Source organism: Copadichromis virginalis, linkage group LG6 (genome assembly GCF_057382275.1).
Source record: "Copadichromis virginalis isolate Kocher_CV1m ecotype Utaka linkage group LG6, C_Virginalis_male_GT1.1, whole genome shotgun sequence".
Lineage (NCBI taxonomy): Eukaryota > Metazoa > Chordata > Actinopteri > Cichliformes > Cichlidae > Copadichromis > Copadichromis virginalis.
The window spans coordinates 6,945,089-6,965,763 of record NC_140623.1 but is presented as its reverse complement, the minus strand read 5'-3'; the positions used below and the strand labels follow the sequence as shown (position 1 = coordinate 6,965,763).

At 40.3% G+C, this 20,675-nt stretch overlaps 1 protein-coding gene across 1 annotated transcript; it reads left to right on the top strand.

Moving 5' to 3' along the window:
* The first annotated feature begins 1,719 nt into the window (after positions 1 to 1,719).
* On the top strand, positions 1,720 to 18,098 carry cd5 (CD5 molecule). The gene is made up of 6 exons (XM_085460835.1): positions 1,720 to 1,839; positions 8,127 to 8,282; positions 11,734 to 11,856; positions 12,537 to 12,587; positions 15,220 to 15,285; positions 16,040 to 18,098. The coding sequence occupies exons 1-6, from the start codon at positions 1,788 to 1,790 to the stop codon at positions 16,108 to 16,110; spliced, it is 519 nt and encodes a 172-aa protein (XP_085316961.1). The 5' UTR covers positions 1,720 to 1,787; the 3' UTR covers positions 16,111 to 18,098.
* The last annotated feature ends 2,577 nt before the right edge of the window (positions 18,099 to 20,675 follow it).

Here is a 20,675-nt window from a genome sequence, read left to right as displayed (position 1 = left end):
TCTCAGCACCAACTTTATTTATTAAGCACTTTAAAATCAAACGTGCTAAACATAGACAAATAACATAAACAGAAAATAAAATCAAACATGTTAAAAATAGAGAATTTTAAAAAAGCCAACACTTGATTTTACTCGAATATATATTTTTATTATTGTTTGTTTAATTTAAGACAAAAAAAAAATTTAAATGAATGAGAGGTAAAACTTGAGGGGGTAGGGACAAATAAGTAAATACTTCAGCCTACTCCTTTTCAAACAAATAATGGAATGATATTTTGTAATGATTGTGAAGGCACCTGTTTGAAATGTTTGAAGTAAAAATGAGCTGAACTGAAATTTATTTATATAGCACATTACCAACAGGCTGCACAAATCGCTTTACAATGTGAAATACCACTACAACAAATAAATGCACAACAAAGATGCAGAGAAGAAAAAATAAAAAATGAATAAATATGCTGTGTGAATTTTAGAGGTCATGTGACTTTATGCTGTGTTATAAGAATTTAAACTTATCTTAAAACTGCTGTAAGCCTGTTATACATTCGATTATCTACAATGTGCAGTATCGTGTATAATACGATATTGATTTTATTTTGAGCATTGTTTAATGTGGGAGGTGCAGAAACGCAGCCATCCTGGCCGCACAGAGTTTGTGTCCTCACGCTAATCCCACTTTATTCAGGAGTAATGTGTTGTGTAAATTTTACTTCTACGAGTGTGCTGTGTGCACGGATTTTTTTCAAGGGGGAGAATAAAGATGCAGACATTGTTTTATAAACTGTGTTGTTCATATTTGAATCAGTTAGTCAGCCACAGGAACAACACAGTTTCATTACAGTCAAAGCTCACCACAAATCTGTTTGTGGAATGGCCTTCCCAAAGCCGGCTGTGTGCCGGGAAGCCAGCCACTTTAAAAGAACTCTGCTCGAGAGGTTGAATGTCAGGCGGGTTGTTGATGACTACAAAAATGTCCAGTCAAGTTACAACAGAGACACTTAACCAAACGTTAGTGGGGTTTATAAATACATACTTTAGAAACAGTTCATGTATTTTGGATGATCCAAAATAAACTCTTCTTTGTAAAGCTGAACAGCTGTTCCACCCTGGAAAAAGAAAAGCCCTAAACTAACATGACATTCGACCACGTGATGAGTGGATGTAAACATCTGACCACGACTGTAAATATGTACGTTATGTGTGTTTACGTATAGATGTTAACACGTGTGGGCTCGTTACCCCTAAAGTCAGGTGTCCGAGGAAGCTTCCACAGCGTGTGTGTGTTGGTGTCTTTATGAAAAGCAGAGGGACACACTAGTGTAAGATTTCAGCCTCAGAACTAAAGCTAACCGAGAGCGACGTCACCTGAAAACAGGTTTATGTTGCTGCAGTCGGACTCGGCGGGCGACAGAGACTTGTGAGTCAGAACTGCTGAAGTGAAAATGAATACACACATGCACGTAAGTCTTCCCTTCACCTCTTCCTCCTACCCCTTCCTTCTTCCTCGCTTCTTATCGTGCTACTTTCCCCACCCCTTTCTGCCTTTCTTCACTCAGCTCGCTTTGAAGGGAGGAAATTTGCACTTTTGCACAAGCACGAGCAGCAGCAGCAGGCTGGGGATGAAGTGATTCACAGCCTGGAGAAGGGGGAGGGAGGGCAGGGCAGAGGAGTTTGACACTTCTGCATCATTTCCTTTCACATCAGGTTTACTGTTGTTGCTGCCTTGATCTGATTTGTGTCGTCTGTCTGCCTTCTCACTTACCTTCTGGTGGCACGTTGATACTGTGATGGATCTGAGGGCTCTTGTGATCATCTCTGCGCTCTTACTTGTGACTAATGGTAAGTCTGCTTTATTTTGGGGCAAACTGAATACTAAAAGCAAAGCAGGCCTCTCAGTCAGACCGGTTTGTCTCATTTCGCTGTAACTGTGGATGCATTGTAGACGCAGTGCTTAGGGGCACGAGATAAACTCCTCACTTTGTTGCGAGAGGTCAGTAAAGTCCGTCCTTTCATTTAACTTTGCTTTCATCAGACAAACCTTGATGAGCGAGCAATAATCGAGAGCTTAGAGCTGTAATGTGGAGCTCGTGGTTTGACATGTTGTCATATATTCACCATGAGGATGAATGAACGCTCGGAGCTGATTTTATGCTAACAAACATCAGGTAAAGAGTGAGCGTGTGGAGGACTCTGTGATCACTGCATCACACTACAACAACACGACCATCTTACAGTGTCAGCCCTGTTGTTGTGCGTGTGTCACTGCTGAAAACATTCAGTGACCTGCATTGTAACCTTTATAGTAACGACTATAAAGGTAGCGGTCACTGTGTTACTAACTCACGGGAACACGTCCGTGTCACCAATAATTAACTTGGATATTTTACAGTCCGGAGAGTCTGCTGTATCTCATCGTATTGGTTTCACCTAACTGGCAGCGTCTCCTCTACCACACCACCAACAATGAGCTAAATACTGTCAGCGTCACTAAGAACTCAAAGCTTTGAGCAGCAGCGTCCTGCTCCTCTGCTGAAGGCCTCTTTGTGGAGCTGAACTTAGCTAACAGGTGCTTCCTCAAAAAGTGAAGCAAACACTTATTTTCACCCCACAAACTTAAAATACTAAAGATAGTACAGTAAGTATAGTAAAGATAATGTGAATACTGGCCTCCTATTTGTTCACCGAGTTTAACATGTGCACTGACGCCGTGGGCTCCAGTGTCTCCCAGCAGCACAAAGCTGTGGTCCACGGACCCTAAACACTCACAAATACTTTAGACATGGAAACAAAAGGAGCAGCAGGAAACTAGCACTGAGCATGTTTACTCTTTTCAACAACAAAGTCATTTTAACATATCACACGTCAGGCGTTGGAGAGGAACGCTGTCCGTCATGTCATTTGCCATCAGTAGTGAAAACCTGCAGGAGCGTCAAAGATCGGTGTGGCCCAGTCAGCCTCACAATGCACTCCAACAAAAACAGCTTCTGGGAAATAAAACACAGACAAGAGACACACCAGCATGGTGTCAGTGGGTCGTCCTTCCAGTGTCAGTCCGTTTGCTGCTGCGAATGCAGAGCGCCGTTCCATTGAAGGCGCTGGCGTCTGACCCGCTCTCTGAGACCTCTAATTCATTTCTTCCACTTCACCTTTTTATCCAGGTGATTTTGTGCCGACCGTCGCCACAGCCTGGCAGGTCTGATCGGCCTTTCATCCTTCCATCACCTAAAATCTTGTTTTTAATGAAAAGCTGTTACTGACCTTAAACTGCTGACAGAAGCGTCAATTTGAATTCAAGCATCGCAAAGTTTGTCGTAAACCTGAGAAATGCATTATTTTTCTTATAAAGCCGTGAGCTCGATAACACCAGGACAATAAGAAAATTACTGTTAAACACTCGAACATTAAAATACATTTAAATATATATTTTAGCCTCTTATTAAACATTTAATTCTTGTCTGTTTCGCATCATCATTGCTCACACGATTGGAAAATGTTGAAAACTATCGATGTGGGATGTTTAAATCTGATTTGCTTTAAGGTCGTTCAGGTTCTGTGAACATCATGCAACAACAATGCTGAATATAAATTACAGGAGACACCCACACTGCATGCAGGAAGTTTTCAAGCATCGTTTTTACACTGTTTTATTTTGTGTGTTTGCACCAAGCACGCGTGACTGCAACATGGTTTTAAACTTGTTTTAAACGGGGAAAGAAGTAAAAAACAGAATAAAATAACAGACAGAAGATGGTTACAAATAACGTGAGAATAAAGAGACCAGATGCAGATTATTCACATCCATTAAAATAAGAGATTTCAAAGGTTAAATGTTGTCTGCTGCACATTATTTCATGCAGTACGTGATGATGCAAACAATACAGAGCACAGCTAAAGGCCACCGACGCAAGCACAAATCCTCCCTGCATTTACAATCCTGCTGGTTTTACTCAGCGTCAAAACCTTCGTCGTTATCTTAGTGAACTAGGAAGCTGTTAGCAAAGTATCGCCCAAATCATCCTTTGTCTTCATCTTTCTTTTATTTTGGACTGATTTTAATCTGAGCACAGGAAAAACATTTCTGGTGCCAACTCGTCATTAATGTGTGCTGCTCGTATGACTCTTGTCTTCACCAACATGCTGATATTGTGATATCCCAGCAGCTGGGCCGAGTTTGTCCACCGCTGACTGCGTATTCAGGGTGCTGCGTACTATTGTGTCGATCGCTAGTCTGGAATGGATAGTGATGAGAAAAAGCTATTTTTCTAACCAAAATAAAAAATGCTGTCATAACACCAATGCAACAAATCAATGGTAAACTGCTGTGAACTGTAAAACGGTCATGAACTCATTTTTATTACAACAGAGTATCACCAGCGCTCACACCACAGCGCAGTTACAGCCTGTGCGATGTGTTGTAGCTGCCCTCTTTCAGGCATCAATGATGCACTGCAGAAACAACCGTCAGCTGGACTTTTGATCTTATTTAATCTACAAATCTTCATGAGTTTAGTTACTAAAGTAAATATATGGAGAGATAACGATGTGCTGTGAGTCATTTTTACAGGTAATAATTTACCTGGAATGAGACAAAAGCTAGAAATGACATCAGTGAGTCTGAAACCTGCTTTAACTGACAGAGAAAAGCGCACTCTTATTAAACACTAGTTTTACTGGCAGATACGATTTAGCACCGCGTTCGTCCACTAATCTGAGTATCGCTCCCGGTTTCTGCAGAGTTCCTTCATATCTTTGAGCAAGTTACTGAACTGTTGATTATCTGTTGGTGCGAGTGTGTGTAGTAAAGATAACAGAAGAAGAAGCACTGTATAAATGTGTGATTGTGGCTTGTAGTGTAAAAGCAAGTGCTGGAAAAATATAGCGTACTTAAAATACCCCCCACAGATACTTCAGTATCGGCGCGTTACTTCAGCAGCACAATGATCCTGAGCGGTGGATCGATAACATGAGACAATGAGTTCGAGATACTAACAAAGACTCATTTTGAGCAGGAAGAGGGAATAAAATCAAGGTGAATGCAAGATGTGATGTTAGTTTAGACCACAGGTGTCAAACTCTGGCCCGCGGACCAAATTTGGCCCGCAGCCTAATTACATTTGGCCCGCGAAGCCATACCAAATTACTATTAGAGCTGGCCTACTGCTATCATACAGCTAATATATATATTGTTTAGTATTAAGCTTTGCTTGTTCCATATTCAGTTTTCCAGCAAAAATTGAGTCCATAAGAAGAGATTCATTCTTATATCTGGAGGAAGATTTTTTTTTTCAATAAATATTAACGTTAGCCCGCGACTTTGTTCCAGTTTTGAATTTTGGCCCACTGTGTATTTGAGTTTGACACCCCTGGTTTAGACCGTCTACAAAGGTCACCTGTGGTGCTTTCAGGGTCCTCGGATGATCGCTGCCCGACACTGTTGCAGAAAACAGAGAAAATGCTTCAGAGGGGCCGTCAGCCTCTTTGGCCATTTTGATCTGCTTGTCGTAGTGCAAACAGTCGTTGTTATCGTCAGCCAAAAATGACCATACAATAGAGTTCACATTCGAACGGGCACTGAATTATGCTTTAGGAGTAGCACCCAATGACCTGATACTGTTCATGATATACTCAAAGGGTAATTTTACTGGTTTGATACGTCGGGTACATTTTAATGGTAGTACTACTGTACATTTACACTTTGTTGTTTGTTGTTTTAGTTGTCCCTAAAAACGATTGCTTTTTAAAGCTTTCCTGTTCATTCTGATCCACACAAACCTCGACTGTGACACAAGCCAAATGATAAAATAAATAAGAAAAAAATACCAGTAAAAATAAATTAAAAATAACATGCATACATATGAAATGTTTTGTATGTATTCCAGATAAAATTAGCATATTTTATTAGTAAGATAAGTTTGAAATGTACTGTTCATCTTTATATAAAAAGGTCTTATCTGTACATGTTTCCCTACAGCGGTTTAGTCGTGCACATAGTTTCACTTCTGTTTGCAGAGGCTTTGAAATCCATGCCGCTGAAACTTGTGTCACCACTACAGCTCAGCGGCACCAAATAGAAGATGGTTTCTGGTGTTTCAAGAATAAGAAGGTGATATCTAAAAACACATCAGAGCTCACGTACCTGCTACTAGTTTACTAAGAAAGTCATCGCTGATTAAAAACTAAATATCCATCAATGAACTTTGATGTCATTTTTTACAGTTTGTTACGGCTCTAAAAAATAACATTTCCAACATGCGGGACAAAATTCACAAAACTATAAATTTGTAGCATCAAGTCTTTTCTTCTGGTTTCACCAATTTCCAAAGTGCTTTGAGTACACTGTTAAAAAAACATCTTAAAAAAACGGTAATAGTCCAGCAGCTGGGGCGCCAAAATACCACCGTAAAATAACTTCCTCATGAAAATACGGTTATTTCCAGTAATGTAAATAGGGCTCACTTCACATGGGATTCTGCCTTTTCCAAGTGCTTTTAGACATTAAATTAGGAACATTTTAATGTGATCAAACAATGAAATTACCTGTAAACAAGGTCACTGAATGTGGCAATATGAATCATAATACGTAAATGTACAGAAATATACAGTTAACGTAAATAATAATGGATTGCATGCCCTGGGACAGACCGACAGAGGCGAGGCTGCCATATCGCACTATCAGCCCCTCTGGCCATCACCAGTAGGCGGTAGGTGAAGAAACAGCAATGATAATAATACTTATGTGATGTAACACAAGCTTATAGGGATCATGTTATATACTTTTCCATAGCAGTTCAATCTTTCAAATAACGGACAGATATTTGTGAGATCCTGATACATTTGTGAATCTGTATCTAAATATGCATATGTACAGACATATGCATATTTAACAATCATGACAATTATGTTTTATTACATTACAGTGATTTAACGTTAATTTACATTTGAAATGTGAAATCAGTCTATTTACGTAACTTTAATGATGTTCTAGAAGAACAGAACAAAACTGTAAAATGCAGTAAAATACTTTCATATTAGGATTTTCCTACAGCGCAGTCATACCCGCAACCTTGTGGTTGTTAGTTCACATTCATTGGCCGATGCTTAGCGTCATGTTATTATGTGTCCCAACATCCAATGGCATGTCACATTGTTTTCATGGCCACACCCTCACCCCAGGTGCAGAGGCCTCTTTCTGTTCAGGAATGTTGGGAATACTTTGAGATTTATATTAATTGCAATTCCTACCTCTACATTTATTTTTTAAAATATATAATTAGCACAGCGTGGCCGTGCAATGTTTTATGTTTTTATTCCTATTAATTATATTTTCACTTGTTACCTCTGAATTATTGAATCAGACCTGGATGACATGAACTTTTCAGCAAACTTACAATTCAAATGCTCCTTTAATTATTGATTATTCTCATTAATTTCCGATCATTTTATATATTTTTCCATAGTATTACATTTGAATTTAACAGATCATTCTCTCACATAACAGACAAATATTTGTGAGATTATGATACATTTCTGAATGTATCTTTACAATCTAAATATGCACATGTACAAAAAATATATTTAAAAAACAAGTAAATTGTGTTTTACTATATTTACAGTGATGTTATTTTACCTTTGACATGTAAAGTCACAGTCTACTTATGTAAATGTAATGATATTCTAGAAAGACAAAACTGTAAAATATACAGTAAGATGCTGTGACATTACTATTTTTTGGAACAGTGTAGAGCAGGTCCTGAATGTGCGTCTGCAGTTGATGAGGATCAAAGGTTTATATGCTGTAATCTGCAGGAGCTTAGCTGGGTCATAGTCAGCTTCACAGCAACGACCGTCCAATGGAAGATAAACTTTAAGGATGCTGTTCCTTGAAAAATCTTTTCGTTTGTTGTTTTTTATTTTCTCACAAACATAATCTTAAAGAATATCTTTGTTTCTCTTGTAAATGTATGATTTTGTTCCATGTTTCTTGTAACTTTATTCTTCCCTGCAGGTCGTCTTCATAAGGTTTGATTCACAGCGTCTCTAGTCCACATACTGAAGTCCACAACAGGGGGACACATTCATTATTGTTGTACTTTTGTTATATATACTAACTGATATGTGTCCTCCAGGAAATACCCAAACTCCAGACTATACCCAAACTGAAAACTACACTGTCAGCTCCATTTCCCTGACTAGCAGTCCTGTGACAACTGCCACCACCTCTAAAACTACAAACGTTGTGAATAAAGCGCCCAATGCAGTCACTTCTTCAACCAAATGTAAAGGTAATGTTGTGGTAATCCTGCATTTTCTATCCACCGCTTCCTGTTTGGTCAAAAAACAAAAACAAAAAAACAAACACAATTCAGGCATCATTTGAAAGATGTGTGTCAGATCAGAGAGCCATAGCTGGATTGGATTGAAGGCAGAGATCATCAAGGTGACAGCGTTACTGAGAGAGTACAGGGCTCTAGACTAACTTTTTGCCATGGGCGTACTGGCACAAAAGTTAGGCGCACACAAATTTTATAATAATTGATATAATATAATGTGTTTTTCTGGATACACTGTGCTTTTTCAGCATTCAAAGATTGATGGCACCGTGTCAGAGCACTGGCTATGAATTTCAGAAGCATCAGGCCTTAACAGAAAAGTTAGCAATAGTTCTTTTCCTATTACAGCTACATCCACTTCTGTCGTGCCTAGGCTGCTCACTAGGGCTGCGTATCATCACTGATTTCTATAATCCATTCGATTCCGGTTTTCAAAGTCCCGATTCGATTCAACTTAGCCTCAGACAGTCGGAAATATTATAATTCTGATCATTTATCAGCACTGACTTCATCAGAATTGTGAACATCACAGCAGATGCCTTTGTGTGAAAGTAACTGAGAATAAAACACAGAAAAACATGAAGGAGATTTTCCTGGTCTGGCTTTTTATAGCAGATAACCTTAAAAATATTCTACAATGTTCTGCATATAAAGTTTAAATTTCTTCAGTACTGAACAACAGAAAAAATAGGCTTTCTTGTCTGAGGTCATTTAAGTGAAAAAAGAAAAAGACAGCAGCCACAGCCTGTAAACAACGGTAGACTGGTGGGTAATAAGCGACTGAATAATACAGAAAACAGAGATTGGAGACGGAAACTGTTCTTGAAGTACAGAGAGAGAGAGAGAGAGAGCTAGCTGTGCATGGATGTGATTTTAATAGTCGTGGAAGCGAAACAGCAAAAATTCATGACGACATTGATCAAATGTGAAGCGCAGTTTGCTGCTTCTTTTGCTGCTGGCTCGGTGAATTTTGGTTGGAGAGACAAAACCTGCAGCTCAGAATCAGCGCAAAAAGACGTAAACACAGCGCGGACCGGACGCATCAGAATCGCTGAGCTCCGACAGCGTGTCCGTCTACGTCGGGTGAGAAAGCTGAGAAAGACAAAGCTGATTCTGATGCGTCGGTCTGTGTTTACGTCTTTGTGTGGAGTCCGTGTACCTGCTCTCATTTGCTGTTTGGTTGTTGTTGAAATGGTTTTGTGAGCTTTAATCTGAGAATCTGGCGTTTCTGGCAAAACACAGTTATATTTAAAAGTCGATTCAGGATTTAATGAATCGATATCGCTTTATTCAAGCTACTCACCTCCCACTTCCACCTGCACTTTCAACTGGACCACGGCCAATCAGAGAGGTCCCGCCCCTTACTATCTCTGATTGGTTTAGTCCACGATAGGGGCAAAATGTGTGTCTGTTGTTGACCACAGGGAAGGTTGCAGATTTTTTTTTTTTTTTTTTTGCTACCTGAACATTTGGTCGCACAGGTGCAACCAAATATTTTTTTTTAGTCGCACCACTGAAAAATTTGGTCGCATTTGCGACCAAATTGGTGGCACTCTAGAGCCCTGGAGTAGCAAACAACATGCCAGCCTGTGCTGTGGGTCAAAGGCTGGTCTGCTGTCTGCAGGTCTTTGTAGATGTTCAACGGTGCCAATTTCATGTCGTGTGGTTTGACTTGTTTTTTCTCTGCAGACTTTAAGTTGTGCATTTAAGAACTGCAACACATGTGATACTCTTTTAAATTTATGATCGACAACCGAAACCAGTTGTGATCTTGGAGTCTAGACGGCACTGAGGGAAAATAAATACATGAATCTATATTGATTCTGTTAATTTATGCCAGGCCTCAGAAACACTAGCAAACATTACCTGTAAACATGGGTCGTCACTGCACTCACAAACACATTTAGGGTGGAAATGATGCTGTGGTTTCCCTTAGTGCAGCTGACAACTTGTTTTCTATAAATATGCTGAAAAAAATCACAGGAAGACTTGGAAAACAAGAAATCAGATCTCAGTGGGGAAACAAACCACGCTGGATATCTAAACTGACATGGCCCGGGGAGTGAGAAGATCTCACACTGTTTGATGGAAATGTAAATTATCACCCTACAGAGGACTGAATTCAAAGACAGGTGCTGCGGGCTAGTCCATTTTACCTAAATTTCTTTGCAGCAATAGAGCATGCACACAAGCCCCCATGTGTTTGTATGCATGCCTGACAACATTGGGACATGCTCCTAATGAGGAGGAATGTGTACCAGTGTAGGGTCCAAGGGTGCAAGCATTTCATCCTGAAAGCTAATGGCAGTCAGGGTGCTGTTGCCAAGCCTGTAGAGGCCTGTGACATCATGTAGATGTGTCCCTAGACCATCACTGATGCAGCACCAAATCGGTCATCCAGAAGAATGTTACAGGCAGCGTGCTTCTCTAGACCCTCTCACGTCTGTCACATGTGCTCAGTCAACATGCTGTCATCTGTGAAAAGCATATTGTGCCAGTGGTGGACCTGCCAGTTCTGGTGTTCTATGGCAAATACCAGTCCAACTCCATGGTGCCAGGCAGTGAGCACAGAGCCCACTAGAGGCAGTTGCCTGCTCAGGCCACCCTCGTGAAGTCTGTTTCTGATTGTTTGGTCAGAACAATCAGAATCGGTTACCTGCCAAAGGATCTTTTGCAGCTCTGGAAATGCTCATCTTGTTCCTCCTTGCACAAAGGAGCAGATACCGGTCCTCCTGATGGATTAAGGACCTTCTACAGCCCTATCTGCCTTTCTCTTGGACTGTGCTGGGAGACACAGCAAACCTTTTGGCAATAGCACTTATTGATGTTCCATTCTGGAGGAGTTGGACTACCTGCACAACCTCTGTGGGGTCCAAGCATCACCTCATGCTATCGGTAGTGACACCAACCTTAGCCAAATGCAAAACTAGTGAAAAAACAGTCAGAAAAGATGAGGAAGGAAAAATATTGGCCTCCACCTGTAAAACCATTCATGTTTTGGAGGTTGTCTCATTCTTGTTCCTGAACATGTTGGTAATGTCGTGAACACAGTAGAAGCTGAAACTAATTAATGACCCCCTCTGCTACTTAACTGATGAGAGCAACTTCCCAAAAGTCTAACTGGCTTCATGCTGTACTCTGATAAAAACGTGGAGCAGTCTGTGTAAAACCACATTAATGCTACATGGCAGGTTTAGGAGCAACATATGCAGATTCTTCACAAAAATGTTAGTTATTTCAAAAAGATGATGCCAAACCTTTGTACTATTATCAAATAAATAAATTATCTGTATACTATTGCGTTAAACTATTATTTGTACTTTACACAGAATACCAGCTTTTATACATACAGTATATGTGCTATTCAGATAATATGTGTGTTTTCCTGTTTGTGTGTGTCCAGCTGAGAAGGACGCGGCACAGCTGAAGACCTACAAAGTGATGACAGCGTTGCTCTTCTGCATATTGCTCATCCTTTTCCTGATGCGCTTCACCAGGCCTACTGTAAAAGCCCTGCAGAAGAGATGTGAGTACACACAGGTCTTTTTCAGAATAAAATAGAATAGATGACGTGCTGTTGGAAGACTTCAGATTCAAATTGATGCACACTCAGTCATTCAGATAGTGAAATCCAAGAAAGTTCATTCTGCTCATCTGGAAATGGCGTTTTCAATGAGGGGACCATTTCGTTAATCCAAGTGACTTCTTTAGTCTCAGCTGACTCCAGGTTTCCCCAACATTATAAACAGTACATTTGCACAATGACCAATAGGATCATTTTGCAAAAAATCACCCCAAGGATCTGCTCCATTGGCACAAACAGAGTAATATAGTGTACACTGGTAAGTGCCAGGAGGATCAAGGAGTCGAGGAGACCATCTCTGGAAAAGACCATCTCTGAATCAAGGAGGGGGCCTAAGGGTACAACTGTCACCATCTTACAATGATGTGATTGCAACCATAGTCATCTCTGTGTGGATGGTACTCATGGTATTGATCAGTGGTCATGTGACAATTTGCATATTAATGATCATGCAACTGACCTCACAGCCCATTGTTAGCCAGTGGTGCTAGATTTGGTCACTTTGTAAATGTACCGATGAATAGAATCAACTTTCTGGGAGTGTTTTTAATTGGCACACAACAGAGAAACCAGAGTATGGCATAGCTAATGTGCTGACACACATGTTCACTGTTGATTTCCAGTTTCAGACAGGAGGCAGAATCGTTGGATAGGACCAACACAGAGTCACAGCGGTGAGTCATGCACTCTAAGTCTCAGCTCTAATATCATTGATCACATTGTATTGTATTGTATTGTATTGTATTGTATCTTTATTTGTTTCAGACATATAAAACAAAAAACAATATATACACACTACATATATTTTCATTTACAGATACGAATATATATGTAGATATACACACACACACGTATGTGTTCAGATAAACAAAAAATATATAATGAAATAAAACAAAATCGTCTGACATGATGTAACAATGTTTGGTCTGAAAAGGAGTAGGAAGAAGTATGAACATACTGTATTTCAAAATAGTACCCTGTTTGATATATGGTCATGTAAGAAGTGTTTCACAGGACTCAATGGATCCGATGGCTTGTGGAACTCCTGTTTGTAACAATGTTGCTTTGGATTGTTTCCAGACATTTGCTGTCTTTGGTTTTTACCAAATATGGAATTGTGCATTATGGCCAAGGATTTCATTTTTGGTCTCATTGATCCAAACACTGTTCCAGAAGTCTTGTGTTTTGTTCAAATGCAACTTTAAGTTGTGCTTCCGTGTTCTTTTTTTAAGAAAAGAGATTTTACCTGGAAATCCTTCCAAAGAACCTATACTTGTGGAGTCTTTTTCATATTGTACTATAATCAGCATTCACAAGCCTGAAGATTAAACTGAGACGTTGCTCCTGGGTGTTTTGACATTTCTTTGAGCAAACCCAGACATCTTGCAGTCCTTGAGTGGACCATGAACTATCTAAGCCATATCTATCCATCCATCCAAATCAGGGGCTTATTCCATTGGTCACAGGGCAAGAGGATGGGAACACTCTGCATATGACTGATTGTAATATATAGAGACAGACAACCATTCAGCAAGTAAATTATAACTTAGGGCCTTCTTGCTATGAGACAACAATGGAAACAATCACATCACCACGCCACAACCTCCTCTGTATAGCATAATACTCTAGAGTCAAATGTGAGGCCATCTGAATGACAGGTAAAGCTTGACTCAAATTGGGTCAAATATGAGGAAAAAAGAAAATCTGAAAGGTCGACCATGAAAACAATCAAGGTGTTGCAATGGTACAAAGTCCAGACTTCAAAGCGTTTGAAGAGGTCTCTCTCCTCCAAGTCTCTGTTAGTACATGACTCAATAATTGATCAACAAATCGATTTACTCTGCCTTACAGAAACCTGGTTGCAGCAGGATGATTATGTTAGTTTAAATGAATCAGCACCCCCGAGTCATTCTAACTACCAGAAACCTCGAAGCACAGGCCGAGGGGGCGGTATTTAAAAGTAGAATGGGAGGCAGTGTCACGTTCAGTTAACGGACTGATGCACAGACCAGAAATCCTTGTAGAGAAGACAGTTTATTGATACAGACAACACCAGGTGATACTATATACAATGTGCTGGAGGGAAAGGAAGGGGATCAGACGCGCTCCAAAGAATCACTCTCCTCTCTCCACAACTGGGTTACACAAATCCACACACTCGTCCACGAGATGACAGGCAGGCAGGGAAAGGTCCGGGAAAGATCTGTACACATAAACTTTAGTTAGAGGCGAACAGATGGAAACAACTCACAGATTCTGATTCTCAAACTACTGAGCGACTGATGCTGATAGCTCAACGATCCAGCGACGATTAGCACAGTGCTGCTATCTTAAGTAGGGCTCACGATTATGCAGATAGGCAGCAGGTGTGGAGATGGCAGGTGCGTGGGCCGGGGGGGGGAGGGGAGCCCATAATGAGCATCGCCCCGGCAGGAGAGAGAGAGAGCAAAAACATCAAAAACACATGTTGCCTAATACAGGATCAGCTGGTGAGCACAGGCACCATGACAGGCAGAGCCTTCAGTTTTCAGGCCCCTCTTCCGTGGGACCAGCTTCCAGTTTGATTCAGGAGACAGACACTATCTTACTTTTAAGATTGCCCAATGCAGTCACTTCTGCCGGGGATTCCCATGATGCATTGAGTTTTTCCTTTCAGTCACCCTTTTCACTCACTATGTGTTAATAGACCTCTCTGCACTGAATTATACTTGTTATTAATCTCTGGCTCTCTTCCTTCTCTCACCCCAACCAATCACAGCAGATGCCCCCCCCCCCCCGAGCCTGGTTCTGCTGGAGGTTTCTTCCTGTTAAAAGGGAGTTTTTCCTTCTCACTGTCGCCAAAGTGCTGCTCATAGGGGGTCATATGATTGTTGGGTTTTTCTCTGTATGTATTATTGTAGGGTCTACTGTACAGTATAAAGCACCTTGAGGTGACTGTTGTTGTCTTTTGGCGCTATGTAAATTAAGTTGAATTGAATTTTAAATTCTGTGACAGGACCTTAGAGAAACATTTATGCAAACACACTGAAGGTCTTCACTAAAGCAACTTTGTAAAGAATATGGAGGCAGAATAAGGATCTGCAAGAGACAGTCATACACAATATGATTACTTAAGGTTATTGCTGCTAAAGGTGGTTCCACAAGCTATTGACTCATAAAGTTTATGTAATTGTCTTATTCACAGGACTGCACTCATTAATGTACATGGGTGGTTTGTGTGCTTTGTTGATGATCAGAAAAATAAAGGAAAAACATGTAGACATATAAAAAAGTAATGGATATCCCATCTCTTTATGTCTCTTTCAGTGTCTTATCATCGAGGGAAAACGGCAGTTAAAAATAATGATGGAGATAAGAGACACTCCTACCCTGGTAACACACACAAAGTCAAAAAATATGTATAATTATTTCCTCCTTTAATTCTTTACAATATTTGAGAAAAATGCATTTCAAATTTTAGAATTTAATTGTTACATACATGTACATACTTTTACAAGTGCAAAAGTAATAGGACAAGTCACTGATAAGGTCATAAAAGAGGTCATAATTAGGCTAAACAGAAGAAAAACATCACAGGTAGAGGAAACTTTAGGACTGTCCAAATCAGTTATTGGTCCAGTCTGTAAAAGAGGAGTACTGAACCTGAACAGACCACAGGAGGTAAACGACGTGGCGGAGGAAAACATTTTTATCCCCGATTTAACAAAAACACCGACTTCAGCATCTAGCCACATCAATAATATTCTCAAAGACCCAGGCATGTTGTTATGAAAAGTATATGAAATATATATAATATATAAATCCAGACTGTGTGTGTGTGTGTGTGTGTGTGTGTGTGTAGACGGGTATTAACATCTTTGTGGGGACCATAAACCAGGTCCCCACGAGTTTGAAGGCCTTGTTGAGAGTCAAAATGTGGTTTTAGTGTCAGGATTACAATTAGGTTATGGTGGGGTTTAGGATAAGGGTCAGGGTTAGGCATTCATTTTTAATGGTTAGGGTTAGCACCTAGGGAGACGAGATGTCCCCACAAGGCCATAAATACACACACACCTGTGTGTGTGTGTCTGTACACAAGAGTTCATTTTGTTGCTCTAAATCTGATGTCTCTCCCGTGTGCCGACAGCTCTGGATCGTTTGGTAATCTCTGACAGCAGAGAGCCTTCATCCAATAGGAACAGTGACTACAACCTCTGACTTGCATCTTCCTCCATCATCTTCCTCCGTCATCTTCCTCCATCATCTTCCTCCGTCATCTTCCTCCATCATCTTCCTCCGTCATAATCACTGTCATCATTGTCTTATGTGAGCTGGAAATGTAGTATATTTTCATTTGTAACTATATTTCACCTATTTTGTGAGTCTATCAAGAAGTCACAAATTTAGGTTCAAAGTTATGTAAAAGTGAGTTTCATTGTGGCCTCACCACTGTGAGAGATCCACTGTGAGAGATCCACTGTGAGAGATCCACTGTGAGAGATCCACAGTGAGAGATCCACTGTGAGAGATCCACTGTGAGAGATCCACTGTGAGAGAACAAAAACGTTGCACAGGGTCTCATCCCTGCCCGGCAGCTACAACACCAACCCAAAAACTGTAGACCACACACACACACACACACGCACACACACACACACGCGCACACATGCACACACACACACACATACACATACACACACATGCACACGCACACATGCACGCACACACACACGCACACATGCACGCACACACACACACACATACACACATACACACACACACATGCACGCACATACGCATGCACATGCATGCGCGCGCACGCACACACACACATGCGCACACACGCATGCACATGCACACACACACACGCACACACACACACACGCACACAATATTCATGAATGACTGTACAGCACACAACTTTGTAGTAGATAACATCCAAATCAATTCACCCAATTCTTGTTTTGAGAGTGATGTCAGAGAATGCTGTGCAATCATTCCACTCTGGAAAAGAACAAAGCCATTAAAAGGAGCTTCATCAAATCAGACATCTGTTTATAGTTTGTTGTCAAGTGCCAATCATGTAACGTTTAAATCAATAAAACATACAGGATGTAGCACACACACCTAGATTTCCAAGTTTACGTTAATGTAGTTGAGTTTTTTTCTCAATCACACAGCTATAAAACCACATCTATTCTAAAACAGTCGTCTATAACCTTAGTGCAAAGCTCCCCATGTTTCTGTGTGTCTGAATGTAACTCTTGGTTTCTTTTTGGTTACACCACCTGCAGCTTTGTCCAAATTACTCTCGACACTGAAACAGATGGCGTTTTACATGTTGTGCAAAGCCTGTAACTTAACCATGAATAAATATAAGACAGAGACAGGACCATTTAAATCATTTCTACATCTCTGACATGTGAGTTGTCGCCCTCATCCTCTCAAACTTTAACCAAATCCTTTGTCCTGTTTTGCAGAGCCTTATCTCCATCACAGTCCATTTAGTTTTAGTTTAATCCACTTAATCTATTAATATCTCACACACATAAACATTTTTAATTAGGGGTCTCTGCCTTACAGTGTAAAGCACCTTGAGACAACTTCTGTGTTTAAATATAACTGAATTGAATAAAGTTTTGAATTGCATCACATTTTGACGTGTTCATGAGCAACAAACTCCTGGGTGGAGTTTGGCTCACATCACCCAATGATTCAGAAGAATCCACTAAGCAATTAGAAATGTCTAAAGTTGTTTTTTGTTTTTTTATTTATTGTTTAATATGAAAGTTAGTCATGAAGAAGGATTGAAAACAGAAAATGCTATTTTAAGCAAGCACTCCAGCTTTTTAAATGGTAACTTGCAGATAAATGTTTTTCTTTCTGTGCTTTATTCTATTAAATGTTGTGTCTGATTGAGTATATCTTTAGTGTTAGTGCAGTTAGTGGCCTCAGCGTCTTCACAGCCCTTTTCACTTTACTTTTTACTTTGCTTGCTTACAAGTTTCACAACTTGAACTCTTTGTGCGTGAATAACCAACGATGACCCTGAGAACTGCAGGAACAATCTTCAACATGTTGTAAATATTCTCCTCATCAAAACATTTTCAGAAAAAGAACAATTGGAGCGTAACATGGTAATATAGTACTGTTTGTTATACTAAGTGCAACTTTTTGTCATAAGTAAAATGATTCAACCAAGTTGACCTGATTGTTTCTTTGAACATTTTGTTGATTTTAAAGAAGACAGAAAGACAAAGAAAATGGGGAGAGACAGGGATGAAGGTGGTTACCGAGTGCAGAGATGTGGTTTCCTTTGCCGTTGACACCAGCTTCCTGTTTGTGTTATTTCTGGTGCAATCTGTATGTCTTCCCTCTTGTCTTTCATTAACTCTCTCTCATGTTCTCTTCTCATTTCTATCAGCCCTTCCTTGTTCACTATGCTCATTTTTCCATCTCCTGTGTGGTGAAGTGAGGGCTGAGGGTTGAGCTGTTCGTGTCACACAATGTCTCCACTACCACTGAAAGGATTTGAACCAAAAGCTTCTTACTGATGAAAACTTCAGTGATGTCACTGTAGAGGAGTCCTTTCTCCTGTAACCTCACAATCACCATTTCTACACACTTTGTGTTGCAGATTTTAAATAGAGTTTTTTAATTGCCATTTTGTCATGTGGTCTTAAAGAGCTAACCAATGATATACCAACTAAAAGCTTTATAAGAATAAAAGTCTTCCAATAAGGAATTTGTATATTGAACAAGAAAAAATAACTCCACATACATTGTGGCTACTGGGAGTATTGTAATACAACCAGTAATGGTAATGCATTGTGCATTATTTCTTTTTTCATAATTTATAATGTGGCATAAATGCAGAGAAAACTATAACAGAATGAACTGCGGTACTGCACAGGAAGACAAGTATGTGGGGCTGGGACAGGTGAGCCTGGGATTGGCTCCATGGACTGTGATGATGATTGCAGGCCGAGCATGTGGGGGCACGTACAGCTGGAAACTGCTCTATGTTTTTAATGTTGATTGTTATTTTTACACCACTGGACCGGAAAGGTCACCTCATTCCTTTAGCCGTGTTGGTACTAGCTCATGTACCAATCACATGCATTTTGCTGCATCTATGTATAGTTTATTTTTCTCTTTCTCTCGCTCTGTCTTTTCACTTTTGTTTGTCTATCTGTATCAACCACATTTTCAACAATAAACTGAAAAGATACATGAGCACACGGGAGGTAGGGAGGGGCTGGTTGTGTTAAGAGATTTGGGTAATCCAGTGTCAGTAATGAAAATGAACAAATGGGCTGCTGTCAGTGGTTGTAGGCTTGGTGCACAGCACTACCTAGCCTGCTATAAAACTATATTGACCCATTGCCCCACATGCTCTTCATGCCACCTGGCAAATACCTGGCATGTCAGATTACCATTTCAGGCCTGGTGGCAGCCAATGGCAACACGAGTTGAACAGGCAAGTTTGTAGCAACTAATCCATCTTTCATATAATCACTCAAACCATGTAGGAACGCTCCAGAGAGAGCCTTGTCCTCCCTGCTAGCCAAAACAGCCTGGCTCTGACACCATCACTCTTTCTGTGAATGGAAACTGTAAATGTGCTGGAAAGCAAACAGAAGGCAGCCATGCTCATTGGCACAGTTCAGCAGAACTCTGATGAAGCAAAAAGGAAAAGACCATGGCTGTGTGTTGGCTTTGTCACAATAAACTGGAATATAACCAGTCGAAGTCAGTAACCATGTAAACATGTTAACATTATATATCGCACAAACTGGAGCACACAGTGGTGTGAAAAAGGGTTTGCCTCCTTCTTGATTTCCTATTTTTCTTTATGTTCGTCACACTTAAACATTGCAGATCATCAAACAAATGTAACTATTAGACAACAATAACACAAGGAAACATAAAATGCAGTTTCTAAATGAAGGCATTTATTGGTAAGGGGAAAAAATCCAAACCTACATGGGCCTGTATGAAATGTCTTTGCCCCCTATCCTAAAAATGTAATTTAGGCTCGCTCATCTTTGACCCCCCCACTCCAAAGTCTTCATCTTGTTTTTCCTAAGCCATGCAGAGGTAGATATTCTGGTGTGTTTTGGATCATTGGCCTGCTGCAGAACCAGGTGATCTTCAGCTTGAGGTCATGAACAGATGTGCGGACATTCTCCATCATGTTTTGGTAAACAGCAGAAGTCGTGCTTCCATTTACCACAGCAAGTCTTCCAGGTGCTGATGCAGCAAAACAGCCCCAGACCATCACGCTGACACCAACAAATGTTACTGTGGTATGATGTTTTCTGAAATGCTGTTACTTTTACTCCAGAGTGTTTTTTCAGAAGTCTTGGAGATAATCAAGATGTTTTCTGTTAAAACTGAGATGAGCCCTTATGTTCCTTTTGCTCAGCAGTGGGTTTCGTCTTGAACTCTGCCATGTAGGCCATTGTTGCCCAGTGTCTTTCTTTCTTATTTCTTACATATATGTATATATATAGAGGTAAGTTACTGCCTCATCTTGATTATCTATATTATTACTGAAGAATGTTATTTCATAATGTACTAACTGAGTTATTAAACTTTCTTCATACAACAATAAGTCCTCTATGCACTTTTGGCCCATGTTGCACAAAGAAACAAAAAGATCTTGTTTCTCAACACATCCAGCTCCAACATCTGTTAGGAGGACATGGACACACCCGTGATCTTCTATCCTGTCGTCCTCCTCTCACCCCAACCGGTCGCAGCAGATGGCCCCGCCCCTC

Bases quoted from the DNA above. Each gene is read 5' to 3' on its own strand.
- cd5 (XM_085460835.1), top strand. From the start codon at position 1,788: ATGGATCTGAGGGCTCTTGTGATCATCTCTGCGCTCTTACTTGTGACT. The intron at 8,283-11,733 runs GTAATGTTGTGG...GTGTGTGTCCAG, and splicing joins TTCTTCAACCAAATGTAAAG to CTGAGAAGGACGCGGCACAG. The intron at 11,857-12,536 runs GTGAGTACACAC...GTTGATTTCCAG, and splicing joins AAAAGCCCTGCAGAAGAGAT to TTTCAGACAGGAGGCAGAAT.